Source organism: Oreochromis niloticus, linkage group LG14, assembly GCF_001858045.2.
Source record: "Oreochromis niloticus isolate F11D_XX linkage group LG14, O_niloticus_UMD_NMBU, whole genome shotgun sequence".
NCBI classification, from domain to species: Eukaryota; Metazoa; Chordata; class Actinopteri; order Cichliformes; family Cichlidae; genus Oreochromis; species Oreochromis niloticus.
Genome location: NC_031979.2, coordinates 2,972,386 through 2,987,850, shown reverse-complemented (window position 1 = coordinate 2,987,850; position 15,465 = coordinate 2,972,386). Strand labels below are relative to the sequence as shown.

The 15,465-nt window shown below is 42.2% G+C and overlaps 1 protein-coding gene across 4 annotated transcripts in view; it reads right to left on the bottom strand.

Annotated features, from left to right (window-relative positions):
* brip1 (BRCA1 interacting helicase 1) overlaps positions 1-15,465 on the bottom strand; it is a 43,947-nt gene that overhangs the window by 18,805 nt on the left and 9,677 nt on the right. For all 4 annotated transcript variants that reach the window (XM_025898433.1, XM_005474437.4, XM_025898434.1 and 1 more), the window contains exons 7-14: positions 13,509-13,781; positions 12,016-12,237; positions 11,163-11,362; positions 10,948-11,080; positions 10,252-10,406; positions 9,972-10,146; positions 9,658-9,798; positions 9,153-9,314 (exon numbers count right to left, since the gene is read on the bottom strand). In XM_025898433.1, coding sequence (XP_025754218.1) covers positions 9,153-9,314; positions 9,658-9,798; positions 9,972-10,146; positions 10,252-10,406; positions 10,948-11,080; positions 11,163-11,362; positions 12,016-12,237; positions 13,509-13,781 — 1,461 coding nt within the window. The remainder of the gene's footprint in view (positions 1-9,152; positions 9,315-9,657; positions 9,799-9,971; positions 10,147-10,251; positions 10,407-10,947; positions 11,081-11,162; positions 11,363-12,015; positions 12,238-13,508; positions 13,782-15,465) is intronic.

Below are 15,465 nucleotides of genomic sequence, written 5' to 3'. Positions count from 1 at the left end.
TTTCTCCAGTGCTTTCAACACCATCCAGCCACGACTTCTGAGACAAAAGCTGGAGCTATCGGGAGTGGACCACCACATGTCCCAGTGGATACTGGACTACCTCACAGAACGTCCACAGTATGTGAGGTCACAGGGCTGTGTCTCTGACACGCTGGTCTGCAGTACGGGGGCCCCACAGGGAACTGTGCTGGCACCGTTCCTCTTCACCCTCTACACTGCAGACTTCTCCATCAACTCCCCACGCTGCCACTTACAGAAGTTCTCTGACGACTCTGCCATAGTCGGCCTCATCACAGGTGAGGATGACTCAGAGTACAGACAGTGGACTCTGGACTTCGTGGACTGGTGCCAGCAGAACCACCTGCTGATCAGCGCCGGGAAAACCAAGGAGTTGGTGGTGGACTTCCGGAGACGCAGACCCACCACACTGACACCGGTGAACATCCAGGGAGTGGACATTGAGATAGTGGACTCTTATAGGTACCTGGGTGTTCACCTGAATAATAAACTGGACTGGAGCCACAACACTGATGCTCTTTACAGGAAGGGTCAGAGCAGACTCTACCTGCTGAGGCAGCTGAGGTCATTTGGAGTACAGGGAGCGCTTTTAAAGACCTTCTATGACTCTGTGGTGGCATCTGTCATTTTTTACAGTGTGGTATGTTGGAGCAGCAGTTCTTCCTGTTAAAAGGGAGTTTTTCCTTCCCACTGTCGCCAAAGTGCTGGCTCATAGGGGGTCATATGATTGTTGGGTTTTTCTCCATCCAGCCATCCATTCGCTTCCGCTTATCCTTTTCAGGGTCGCGGGGGGCGCTGGAGCCTATCCCAGCTGTCATAGGGCGAGAGGCGGGGTACACCCTGGACAGGTCGCCAGTCTGTCGCAGGGCCAACACACGGGGACAGACAACCATTCACACTCACATTCACACCTAGTGACAATTTGGATTATCCAATTAACCTATCCCCACAAGCTGCATGTCTTTGGACGGTGGGAGGAAGCCGGAGTACCCGGAGGGAACCCACGCAAACACGGGGAGAACATGCAAACTCCACACAGAAAGACCCCGGCCTGATGGTGGAATTGAACTTAGGACCTTCTTGCTGTGCGGCAACAGTGCTAACCACCGTGCCACCGTGCTGTATGTACTACTACTATTATTATTATTATTATTATTGTACAATCTACTGTACAATATAAAGCGCCTTGAGGCGACTTCTGTTGTGATTTGGCGCTGTATAAATAAAATTGATTTGAATTGAATTGAATTAATGCACAGACCAGGAGGCCAGTGTCAACTACAAACTGATCGCCTGGGCAAAAAGGCAAAAGTCCTGCAGAGAAATTAAACACAGATGCCTTTGTAACAGCACTAGAATCACCATTTGGCAGTTAAATAAGCCCCTTTCCCACCTGATTGGCTGAGATATGGAAGCACAACATTGGTCCAATAGAGGACTGCGGTGGCATTTTTAAACATGTCGACTGCCCTTACTGATGCAGCCCCAAAAGAATTTGCGTCCTACAGTTGTGGTCGTAGCTTGGGCGTGCATGTCATATCACTATTGCAATTTTTTAAATTTTGGTAAAGATTGTACAGCATATATCATTAATGCGTTAAAAAAATAAAACAAAACAAGAATTGGGTGCTTGATATTTAATATAATTCTGCCTGAATATTTGAGCACTCTTCTTGGCAGAATTAATACAGTGCATATAAATTGGTTGTTTTCCTGGCACAGACCCAGCATAGTCCAAAAATCTTTGTTAAGGTCGAGGTCGGCGCTTCGGGAAGGTCATTCCAGAAGTTTGTTATTAGTCTCTTTATCCATTTTAAAACCAGTTTTAATGTGGTATGTGTTACAGCCCTGGCCCTCTAGAGTTTGTTTCTGTGTCTTTAAGAATCTACAGGTCCTTCCTGATTGGAGAGCCTCATCATGTGGCTGTTTTTAAAAGATCCCTCATCAGCAGTTGTTGGCGGCAGCGACAGACAGCATCAGCAGACCTGACCCTGGCTTCCAAACCTTGTGTTACTCGTGTGTGGTTCCTCAGATTTACAGAGTTTTTCGTATATACTGTGTAAATTAGTTCACTTGTAAATAGACACTGAAACAGAAGGGGTGAGCTGCCTTATTATTTTCTTGGTTTTCCTGGGTTTTAGGTAGCACCTCCTTTCCTGACTTAGCTTGTTTTGTTTGTTATTTTGGTCTTTGTTCAGTTAAGTTTTCAGTGTAGACACACTGGGGGGGGGGGGGGGGCTGTGACTGGATAAAGTATTTGAAACCACAGGAATACTTGTCTGCATTTCCTTAACGTGTCTGTAAATGGGTTAGTATGAAATAAAATGTGTGATGCTAAACAAGATGCATGGCTGCATGTGTGAAAGTGACCATTGTACAGTCAAACTAATCTTCAACACCTTCAGCAAACACTTTCAACCAAGAGTGTGAGACACTCAACACAGAAACTGCAGCCACCAAAATGACAGACATGAGCACCATCATGAATAATTCAGGGACATCATCTGAAGACTGGCTGTTTAGATGTCAGACCGGTCTTGGTGATAAAATGTTAATCTAACGAATAAACACATAAAAATCTCCCTTTCAGAATTTTATCATCAACTTAATTTAAGAAAAATAAAACAAGTGAGGGCTTACCAATTCAACACCATGGAAACTAACTTTGTAAAATAGTTCATTTTTATATATATATTTATATAGGTATATATAGGTTAAAAAAAACTAATTATAATTATGTTTCACTGCACATCCAGGAGAAAAGCATTTACTTTAACTTGTTTCTAAAAAGCAGCAAAGCTGTCATTTAAAAGTGAATTTATCTGTGAACCGCCATGTTTAGACTTCAGCGAGGGATCTTACAGCAGCAACATTATGATGCCCATACAACATGAATGGGAATGAGCAGTATTTAGCACATAGGAGAGCACAACAGTGTTAATAATGCATTGCCCTTTCTAGGCATGGTAGGTGCAACGCTCAGCCTCTGCCGTTGTCGCAGTAAAGTGGGCCAGATCCCTCTGCCAACTGGGACGGGGTGGTGAAACAACTCGGCGGAAGCAGTGAACTGTAGTCTTTCTCGCACTTTTACACTTCCCCTCTCTTTCTCCCCTTACTATCTCTCCATCTTTCACCTCCTGTGCATCTAGCCTCACTCTCTCCTTTCCCAGATCCCCTGTGTCAGTGAGCTACGTGGCGACACATCAGAGCTCCTCTAGTGCCTGCTGAATTATGGAAAGGGATAGGAGGCAACGGCATTAATGAAACATGCTGCTAGGAGCCACATTTCGCAGTGGTGAGGGGAGATGTGTTGTTGCAGCTTAAATTATTCACCCTCAAAATATCACAGCAACCATCACGCCAAGACTGGTGGCGAGAAGCCACCTGCCACCTCTGAGATGCCGCTCTTCCCTCGTCGTCTGCCCGGCCACATCGGTGGTGACAACAGAACGCTGCAAAAACGCTGCATGCTGCCCAAAGAGGAGCACATCATCTGCTATGACATCATCTAATTTTCATAAGAATAAATGTCAACTTAAGTGTTTTGAAGCATTATTCAGTTATCATTCATTTTCATTTCATTATTAAATGAGTTCTAAATGGTCGTAATCTCCATTTAGATACAGTGAATCCACTCAAACCTTTACTTCATCAAATGCCTCGCCAGATTATAAAATATAGTCCAGATAACAAGAACTATCCATCTGCACCAATCACAGCCTGCCAGGCCTTTACCATCATATCATTCTCTTTATTGAATAAATCTGAAGATTTTTCTCCTCACAACTCCTGAGGTGTCTACCACAGTTTGGGTTAGCTTCATTGACCCATAAAACTCTATAGGATTAAAATCCAATGAATGCATTGGCAGATTATCATGTGACTGATTCACCTTAATGTTCCAGCTCCAATCAAACAGCATCTTCAGGTTGTGTCATTGCACTAATATACAAAAAACATTTTCTCCATCCAACAGCTTTAAATTTGTTACAAACTCTCAAACCAAAGTGAACAAGAGTTCTGTGAAACATTGTTACAATGTTTGTGTCTCTGAGCCCATCTTTTCTACTTTGTTCCTATTTAAAGATGCATTTAAATATGAACAAAGACATAAATGTTTAAATACATATTTTAATTTCAAAATGGTGCTTTCTTTTTTAAAAGGCATCACAAAGCAAGTCGCACTTAACCAGATGTATTAAGACAGAAACAAATAGCTACATTTTTACTGGAATACTCCAATCACAATATGAGAGACGTTTTAGAGTTTTCCTAATCATAACAAGCTGTTGGGGGTTTTATACACACATACTCACAGTGCATAAAGAAAGATGAGTCTGTGCAATATTTTCTTGCCATCTGGTAATCAAAACTGTACTTCATGCTTGAGTAAATTAAACGTCTTAACCAAACCAAGCAAAACCAAAGATCTTATATGAAGGAAGGTCAGGGAAGGAATTTTGGGGGGAGAGGGCCACCAAAATTATTAGTTTATTTTATATGTAGGAAAAACCATGACAGTGACATAACACAGTGTGCCTCTGCAACATGATTTTTAAGAGAACTAAAGATCTTAGGTTTATTATTCATCACGTCAACATATTAGAGACTCCCATCTTTCGGTTTTGGAGTTAAACTGTTGGTTTGACAAAACAAGCAATTGGAAAATTCCATCTTGAGCCTCGGAAAACTGTGGCGATCGTGCTCATTATCCAAAATGATAATATATTTCTTTTTATATGATCTGCATATGTATACTTTGTTTCATTTAATTTATTTCAGTCACAGTGACACGAACAAAATCTTTGCTACTGTGGATTAGGGAGGCAACAAACAGATTCAGGCACCACCTAATATGTGCTTTTTAACTCTGAAAATATGAGCCTTCCCGAAAAGAAGCCCCAGCTTAGTCACAGCAGTAACCCTGAAGTTTCCACTGTAAAAACTCAAATAAAACATCATCTCGACTCTAAAAAAGCCAGGAGGGATATGCTACACTGACCCACGCTCCCTAAAACAGACAGCAGCAGCCTCACATGTGGAGCTGTGATTGGTGCTGCAGAGGACAGTGGTGTTGCTGGGTGTTTGCTCTGTAGTCCGCTTTGACTTTGATTTGACACAAACTCGGCAGAGCCAAGGCGCCGGCGCTGGGTGCGTCTTCGCGCAGACAGTGAGGCGACATCACCTAATGGCCCTTATCTCAATCTCCTTTAAAAGCATCTTTTATTCCCCACCATCTTTTCACCTCAGCAAAGCTCTGCTTTTTTCTTTTAATAAACCATCAGTCCCCCTCTCCCGCGGAGCATCAGTCTCTTCCTTTGGCGGCTGAGACCAGACGGCAAAGCCTGCTGTGGTTTTAATGGGCATTAACTGGGGGACAGTTGAAGCCTAAGTGTTAAAAAACCCACAGCCTCTAAGGGAAACAGTGATTATGGGCTTACGTTGCGTCCGTATGTTTCTTTATAAAACACATATTGCTAATGCCAACTATAATTAGAAGTCTTTTTTTTCTAGTAAAACACTTAAAACTGCACCAATGCAACCTGTGTACTGTTGACTTGTATGTGTTTATGTGTGTGAATGCAGCAGAGTCTCGAGGGACACTTCTTTGACACTGCAGGCACACTCGCCTCACTGCTCTCTCCGTCTATCGCAGAAGCAGCTTTGCACGAGGGGTTGATAGGCATCACCTAGACACACTGAACAGGGATGTCTGAAGATGACCTTTCTGTTGACTACGCGCGCATAAAACGTGCACATCGCAGGCCAGACGGGACTCAGCGGCACCAACGAGGCCTCCGTGGACTCCAATTAATACCCCAGCCCTTCATATCCCCTCATCTCCTCATCTTTAAGAGCTGACTGCAGATTAAATATTTATGCATCAGCACAGAGAGAGAGATAGAAGACTCCTACACGGCTATCAATAATAAAAAAACATCCCACAGCTCATAGTCGCTCCTCGGTTGGCATCAGAGGCTGACAAAAAGGAAGGTAAAATGAGAAAACAACAAGGCTCAGAGTCTTAGCTTTCCCTCACAGTTTGCAAGCTGGTGTCATCGGCTCTTTAAGAGTGCAACTGGATAGCGAGCCAACAAGGACTGCAGAGAAATCAAATCAGCGATCACTGCGTGGGACATGCTGAAATTTAAGTCCAACATGGACCGCGCACACGTGCCAAAGGCAAAAGACAAAAATCCCAAAGGCAAAGCACAGCTGTGAAAGTCCTCTGTTTGACTCATCCCAGCAAAACAAGACATCAGCGACGGCTGGCTTTCACGACAGTATGCCTTTCCATTTCAAACAGGATGTGAGTGGAGAACATAACAGCACGAGTGGTGGCCCACAAATGTGTGGGACACTGACCGAATAAGTAAGATTTAGGTTTTAAAAGATAAAGTTGTTGATGTATTCATCAAGCAAGCAAAAAGTTAACATAATGCGGTTTCTTTTTCTGCACACTAAAAAGCACAATATGCATCGTATCATTACTCAAAATGTGTCTGATTGTGTGATTGACAGCTTTGGTCATTCTAATAAAAGTCAAGTATTTAAACATTTTACTGCTCTGTGGATGAGCCTGAATGCTGATTCTGTGCTCACAGCCTGAAATAACCATACAAGGATATCCGGTCTCAGTGACATACAATATACAGAACCAAGAGTAGAAAATATCTCTTTGTTTTAACCTTTAACACACAGGGATTGTGCACTGGAACACTACATATGACTGAAAATAAGAAAAACGCTCCACCTTGAGTGGTTCAGACTGCCAAAAGATCAAATTGTTGGATGGTTGGACTTTATTCTAAAATAAATATTTCAAGTGACTTAAAAACATTTAGAGTGACTTTTATAGGGTTTCCTACAGTTACATGTAACACTTTGGTAGTGGACAAACACACACGATGTCGTACGAAATCCACTTGGCTCTCAGTAAGCTAATGTGACAACTGAGCTACAGTGGACATGAATGATTCACGACCGAAAATGAATGACAAACGTAGGGGGACAAAGCATCTGTGAGTGCGCTCTCAGAAGCAGCATCATTAACTGAAAGAGAATACACTTCTGTGAGGATGAAGCCATTTAACAAGATCCTTACAAGCACCTTCATTGATCAGTGGAGATCTGAGGTAACATGCGATGCGGCAGCATCTTCACAGTGGGAGTGGAAGGAATGCCGTCCCTTAAAGAGGCAACCTTTGTGTGTCACATGTTCTTATACATGCCAAAGCATTACATGTTACCTAAATCTGTGGTCTCTAGCGCCTCCCAGTGTTAAGCTATAGCACTATGATTCATTTTCAGAGTAAGTTTAACATCATGCAGAGGAAGCGTCCACACAAAACAGATCGTTTCCTTGTAAGTAAAAATAATGAGAAAATACTGTTGCAGCTATAACATGGAATACAACCGTCTAAACATATTCACTTTTCAGACAACGCTTCAGCAACATTTCATATGAGAGGCTTTAGAAGCAGTTTTATTTTCATTTATACTGCATTTGCATGTGTTTTTATGGGACTATTCCTTTGAGCTTAATAAATAATGTTTAATAGTAAGAAGAAATAAAAATGACTAAAATAAGTCATTTCTAGACTCTATTCTGTTAGACACAGGAGTCAGAAGCATGACTGCAGAATATAACTGACAAAGTCGAGTCCTGAAGCACCTACAAAAAATGCTAACTGATTACTATGAGATCCAAAGATTTAAAAGGGCTTTTACACACTAAACTGTCTACACATTGGTAAATGGGCGGTTTCTCTCACAAATAAAAACAGCATTATATTGTAAGGTTACAATCCTACAACAATTCAGAGAAAACCCCAACAATCAGATGCTTCCTATGATCAAGCACTTGGCGACAGTGGGAAGGAAAAACTCCCTTTGAACTTAGTGCATCATGGGAATCCATGATGCACAGCAGTTTAGACCTTTTGTACTGTAGAGTAGACACGGCACGAGCTTTACTCACAATGGACTACAGCCAATGAAGACGCAGAACACAATGCGGTGTAAAATAAATAAATAAATACATACATAAATAGAAAAGCATGCAAAATTGCACAAAAAAAAATCAGCGAAGCAGCGAGGCTGCGAAAGGTGAACCGCGTTATAGCGAGGGACTAGGGCTGTGCGATATGACCAAAATCTCATATCCCAATATAAGATATTTATCATCCTGACAGTGATATATATCACATATATATCAAATTCTGTGAATCTCGGGCAACTCGACTTGCATGAGCGGGCGTCGTGTTGCATAAGTTGCATAAGTTGAAACGGCCGCAATTTTCTTTGTATTTATTACACGGCGTGCTGCGGGGAAAAGCCTGTTTGTTTGTTTTTAGCACCTGACGGCTCTTTTTAGCTTCTCCGTAAACACTCTGCATACTATTTCATGTGATTCAGTTTATTTTGAAAAATCTCAACAGGATCTTCAGCTTTATTGTGAAAGATTTATGCAGAAAATAAACAAGCGGACGGCGGAGCCAAGCGATGATTGTACTATCATTGTTGCTAACGACAACGCATAAAAACAGTCGCTTGTCCGTCCGTAGTGTGGTTATTTTAAATATAAGATAAAGAGAGAACTTTAAGAAATTCTACAGTGACAATCAAAACAATTAAAAAAATATTACCGTAAACAGTTTATTATGCGACACCACAAAACAAACGATACTGTAATATGAAACGATACATGTTTTCATATCATCATCAGATGTATATCATGATACCGAACAGCCCTACGAGGGACCACCGTACTCTAGGAACCACGAGTAAGCCTGCAGTCTGAAAGCGAAGTGATCTGTTGGGGTGATACGGTTTTCAGATGCCTTTAAGCTGGGGCCTGATTATTCAAGACATTGTATGTGAGGAGAAGGATTTTAACTTCAATTCTGGATTTAACAGGGAGCCAATGAAGAGAGTAAAAGGAATTACTATTAACTATTAAAACTATTAACAAGATAATCGACCCCTGTGGGACTTTACAATTATTTTAATTATAAAAATAATAACTTCATGAACTATTTTGTGAAAAAGAAATTGTGAAGGCATACAAACACTAAAAGCTGATATGTACTAACTGTATCTTTGCGAGGAGCAGGTGTAAATGGCACATTTACCTTGTAGGAAGGCAAAAAGCAGAGCACACCCTTGGCCATGACCTGGCAGACGTGGAGCAGCAGGCCACCCACTTCGTCCTGGAAGGCATACGTCTCTGCGTTCTGAAAGGTGGCACAGAGCTTTCTGCCTTGAGGTCCTGCGCCAACGGTGCCCACCCAAACCTGCAGAGATCAGACATATTTCTTATCAAAGACACAAATGTGATATACTGTTTCATTCCATGTGTGCTGCTTGATTAGTGCGTTAAGTTATCAAAGGTCGGTTTGTCAACATTCTCTGTAATCGTATTAAGAAGATGCACAGTAAATCAAGTGTGCTCCAATTTTTGAGGTTACGCTGACATCTGCTGGACAAAAGTGGAACCATGGATGTGGAGAAAATACATCGTAAAGTCTTGTTTAGTCGTGGCGTGTTATCATTAAATGAGAGCTGAGGTCAGAAAGCCTTGTGGAACCTCTCACTACATATTTCATCATAATGAGGTTTATGGGTAAAGCTACTCACCTGAGACTTATTGATCACATGGTTGGCCTCCAGCTGGATGGAGAATTTCACACCAAGTTCAGAGGAAAAGGAGTCCATGGGTGACAGGGTTCCAGAGGTCAACACAATGCTGTGCACAGACCCACTCAGGTCAGAAAAAGCCTTGGAGGTACAAACACAGAGAGAGATCATGTATGCCACGGCCAAAACACCTGATGTAATGGACTAACTGGTCCTTCTGTCATTAAAGTTGTGTTTTTTTCCTGTGTGTATCCTTTAGTACACAGTTATCAGTTATCAATCGGACCCTAAGTCAGCCAAGTCGACCGTCTCACCACAGCAGGGTTAAGGCACCAGAAGCTCAGTGTGAGGACTTCAGTCTTGACCCGGACAGTCTGGCGTCTACCGCGCGGCCGAACTATAAAGCCCTGTGCGTTGGGGACATCGGGGGGGACCTGGTTTGTCCAAGCATAGCTCTTCTGCAGAGCAACACGATAGTCGTCAGCAAATCTAGAGACACACACAGAACAAGTGATTAAACCTTTAAACCAGAATAAGAAGAATTCATCTATGGCAGTGGCATCACTTAGCTCACATCCAGAGTCTGTGTCTGACCTGCAGCTGTCTCTGAAGAGGAAGTCGAGCACCATGAAGAGGTTTTTGAGCACAGTTGCAGTAGGTGGGCTGATGGTTGGAATCTGCACCACGTCTTCTCTCCCATTAACGACTCCAGCATGCTCCTCCTTCTCCAAGACTGCTGCCAGGTTTTGCTGACACATAGAAACAAAGTGCAAGAACGAAACAGTGTTGTCCACATCTGAACTGTTAAATGGTTGAATGGTAGAAACAATAACCACTGAACCAATCAGGTACGTCATCTTTGAAAGTATTCGGGTCCCGGGTGGGTATTATTAGGGTTTTACTGATACAGATACTTATCAGTACTGCTACTCAAACTGTTGTCCACATGCTGGAGTTAAATAAAAACATAGTAGTACTAATGGTTACTGCTGACATATTGGCAACCTTAGATCGCTTTTTTTATGCCAGCTTCATACTAAGCAGGATTAATTGATCCTTATTTCACCAACTTCATTAAATAAGCAGCATTTTAATTTAATTATACAATTCTGTCCTGTCACTGTGATTGGAGAGCACAGACTGAAAACACACAGACACTTCAAACACGACAGCTTGGCAATGTTAGCTTCATCATTATTACAGTATGTTCTATGCTAGAATGAATTAATGTTGTGCAGTTGCTTGTCAACAGTTTGGTACTGCCCATTCTGGTCGATATGCTGTGTTTACCTTCAGAATGTTGAAGGTGTCCGCAGTGATGCCCAAAGTGTGAAAGATGCCCACTATTTCCTTCCCACTCCAGACTTTACCGGCAGTCTCATAGCCCCGCTCAGACATCAGGCTTTGGCTCTCCTGGATCCAGCTGGAGTGACAATCAAAAGACATCCTGAGTGTGCGTGCTCGCTCGCATTAGGACACGCAGAGAGATAAATGCAGTCACTGACTTGATCAGACTGTAGCAGAAGCCCCTGAGCAGCTCGTGTTTGGAACGTCGGATGTTGTTGTTGACCATGCTGTCCAGCTCGTCTCTGGACATCAGCAGACTCTTGTAGTCCAGTGTGTAGCTGGCGCTCTCCCTCGCACAGTCCTCAATGTTATGGGCCTCATCCAGTACCAATATCTGGCCTTCCAGGTCAATCTCCATCTGGTGGATATGGAAAGTAAGAGGACAGAATCAGTGGTCTGCGATCTGGCTTGTTGGCGAGAGAAATTTACTCACAATTATTTGTAGTTTGAAATGTCCACATTCAAAGTGATTCACAGATTTACCAGGGAAAGACGGAACAGCATTAAAAGAGCATCATGATCAGATACAGTAATAGTAGAAACTACAACAATGGTGTCATAGCTCTTTAATGTAGTGCCAAAGTTATAAGCAGATTCATTAACATGCTGTAAAATTAAGTTGAGTTTTGCCTCATTACTGTTCTTTACATGATCATTGAAACCTCCATTCAAAATGACTCTTTCATACTGAGTAGTAACAAACAGCATTAGTAGTGACAGCTGTGGAAGGACTGATGTTTGGTGGTCTACAGATTACAATAATGAGGACTTTACATTCAATTTTCAAGTCAACAGCTAAGTATTCACATACTAAAGTTTGAATGGAGAATTGCAACGCCACCCCCGCCTGTAAAGCATTTAAATAAAGGGGACAGGTTTCACTACCTTACATCTGAAAATCCAAATCTGAGTTTGGACGTGGTATCTGAGTCATACTGATGAAGTTACATGAGCAAATATTTTTGCTGACAGTGCAAAGCTCCTCCTCCCGCTCTTCCAAACTCTACTCACACTTTCTCTAATCATTGGGTCCAGCAGGTAGTTATACGGGCAGAAGATAATCCAGGCGCTCTGCATGAGTTCACGGGCAGCAAAGTAAGAGCATGAGCGAAGCCGTTTGCCCAGAGTCACCAGGTCCTCAATGTCCCAGGCTGCCCGCAACCCATGGACGTGCTGTAGAGTGTTCTGGTCCCGCATCCTCTGCACACCGTGGTAGTAGCGGCAGGACCTTCCCTGCAATGCACGCATAGTATTACAACAACGTGTAACGTCTCCTATATGTTACCAATTCAAAGGTTCATTTTTTAATCTGGGACTGTTAGATTTCTTAAAACATTGAAAAACAGTCTTGATTTTTCTGAAAAACTCAAAGTTTGAAGCTTTTCTATTTAAATTCATTGTAAGAACCACAGCCCCAGGCAAAGTATTGGGATCACTGGTTTTCTTATTTCCAACAACCACATGTGACACAAAACTGTTTCCATGTCACGCATAAAGACGTAAAAGCTACAAAAAAATAAATAAAAATCTGATTTTAACTTGATTCTAAACTTTTTTCACAGCTACTCAACATTTGTTGTATTTCTGAGAAAGTGTTGCTGTTTAGTCTCAAGTTTCCACTTTGCCCAGAGGTGACATACAGTACTTCAGAGGCGGCCTCTGATCAGGTGTTCCAGCTATTGTAGCAGCTTAAATGTCCTCACTCATACAGTGAATGTAGGCGACGTGTAAAGAAGCGCCACCTCATGTACCAGCCCTCAGTTACTCTGTCAGTGAAGCACGGCTTTCGACGTCCCACTCTGTCCTTTGTGAATTTGCAAAGGTAACCTCTGACACAATAATAAAATAATCTGTGGATGAAACAGCGCGGTGCTAGGCTCAGACACTCTGCTGACACTGAAGCCTGTCTGCTCTGCTGAAGGTGAGTTGGAGGATTAATGACCTTCAGCAAAGTCAAGACATCGTTCAGCTAATGCCATGGTTGCTGGCATTAGCTGAACGATGAATCTCTGAGCGTGTAAACATGGTAACTAGACCTGACCCTGAGGTGATGAAGACACATTGTATCATTGACACACACTCTAGTAAGGGGTTAAGGCTGGGTCAGTCATTTCATATGGGAAGCAAACACCTGCAACGACTCTGTGATTGACCTCATTACAGCAGGCGCCTAAACTCTGCCCAGTATAGGAGATTACAAGCATCTCATGCCTCTAAAAAGCATTTTCCTCAGTGGCTCTGACAGAGTGTTAAAAAGAGTGTTCTTGCTGCTCCTCTGGGTTGATATTGATGGCAATCTATTGAATTACAATCAGGCATGGGCAATGAGCTGCTAGCTTGTTGGAATAGTGCAATTAAGCCAGTCTGCATGCTCAGAGTCGCCTCAGAGCGACAAATGAATCTGCTTAACACATGTTGCAGGACAGTTAAGATTCCCTGCGAGAGTCTGTGTGTGTGTGTGTGTGTGTGTGTGTGTGTGTGTGTGTGTCAGTGTTCATCCTCACATCCTTGGCCTCCAGCAGATCCTTGCAGCGTTCATTGCGGTTTGTGTGAGGCACCACGTCTGGGTTGACACAGGTGTGATCTCTGCTGGATAAGATGGTCATGGGCACGCCGGAGTAAACGGTGCGCTTCAGCTCATGGGTGATCTGAGTTATCTGTTTATGTGTGCGAGTGCCAAAGAAGATCTTTGGAGTCTTTTTTCTGCCATCTTTCTCTTTATCCTTCACGGCATCCTCGGTTGAACCGCACGGGCACTGCGAGCAGGACTCAGGAGCCTAGTGGGAGAAAATCACATAAATACTAATAATTGGCACTTTTGTTTACCAGATGTTGTTTCAGGAACTGGAAAAATGCCAACTGTTGCTTTCTGATAAATATCACTGGTCCACAGCAGAAATCCACAGGCCCACTAGTATCGCTAGTCTTAAATCTCATCTTCTTGCCTTAATTCTGGATTTTCTAGAATAAACAAGACACAGTTTCTTCTCCATTACTGCTTTCTTTGGCCTAATATTATGAATGTGAACGTTTTCAATGAATTATTGGAAATATCACAACCAACTCGACACCGTTATGCTCCTTTGATAAACACACAGACAAGCACAAAGAATCTGCATCCATACATAAGGTGTCCTGTCACTTTGCACCAGGTGACCTTTTCTCTCTCTGAAAGATGATAGGTCACCATTGTGGTGGCTGAAAAAAATCTAATTGGCTGTCCGACGGCGCAGTGGATCCTTTTTTCCTCCGGGTCACAGGTGAAGTGTAGCCGGCGTGGCTTATGAAACTGATCCTCCTCATGTGTTCGGCTGGTTTTTTGTTTTGTTCATCTACTCTTTGATCACGCGCACATATAATGTAAAATGATTGGCTTCTCCAACCAGGAGAGTACAAATCATGATTAATGTTATCAGCAGTAACCAAATGATCTAGACTTTAGTATTAATCTAGTCTCAATGAGAATAAAGTTAAAACTAGCCCAGCGAACTGATGCAAAACTGATTTACAAAAACATTTTTACTCTTTGTAGGAGTAGAAACATTTTCTGTGCTATATTTTATTTTGAAAACATGTCCCAGCTGATTTTAAATAACAAGAGTCAATCCTACAAAGTTCTCTTTAAACTGATTTGCTGATCATAGAACATAATTTCGGTCCAGTTAATCTTAAGCCGCCCTCTAGCTGTTAGCTTAGCATTGGAGAACACACAGTTATGGAGGTTATGGAGATTATTAACATTACATTTTATTCATGTAGCCAAAGTTCACTAACTAATCTCTTCCTAAAGAAGCAACACCTCTTATTATAATTATGTTAGAGCCATTAGGTATTAATTTGTTTGCTCTACATCTTCACGGCTCTCCACCATCATCCACCCGCCAACCCTGAAACAATCAAACACATCTTTGTTCACTTTAGCAACATTAGAGGTGTTACTGCTGGTCTTTAAAAGGTCTTATAGAGGATATGCAAAGTCTAAATTCTATAAAATCACTAGTGCTAAAATGCTGAACGGTCTCATGCTCTGATCACCTGATCTGATTTACAACAGACGTCACAATTGCTTAATATATATAAAATGCTACGATCTAGAAATCTAACTTAGAGTGGATGCATTCTGCCCATTTCCATCTCCGTGGTTATTTTCCTAGGCCCTACTAGAGTAGCTTTGCATTTTTCATGCATCAAAATGAACCCTATTTATCTTATACTAAGCCTGGGTGGTCCTTCGATTCACCCTTAGTCCTTTAAACTTGTCTTCTTTTTTGCTGCAGTTCACAAACAAGGTTAGAACAGCAGCAGGGCAGTCTGAGGCTTTTGGCTTTTCTTAAACATGCTGTGTTTGATATGAGCATCCAATATTCTAATAATACACATAGTACATGAAAAAAAACAAAGAGAAGCAGATTAGTTCTCTATACTGAGACTGCAGTCCAGAGGAAGAGTACTTTATCCCTT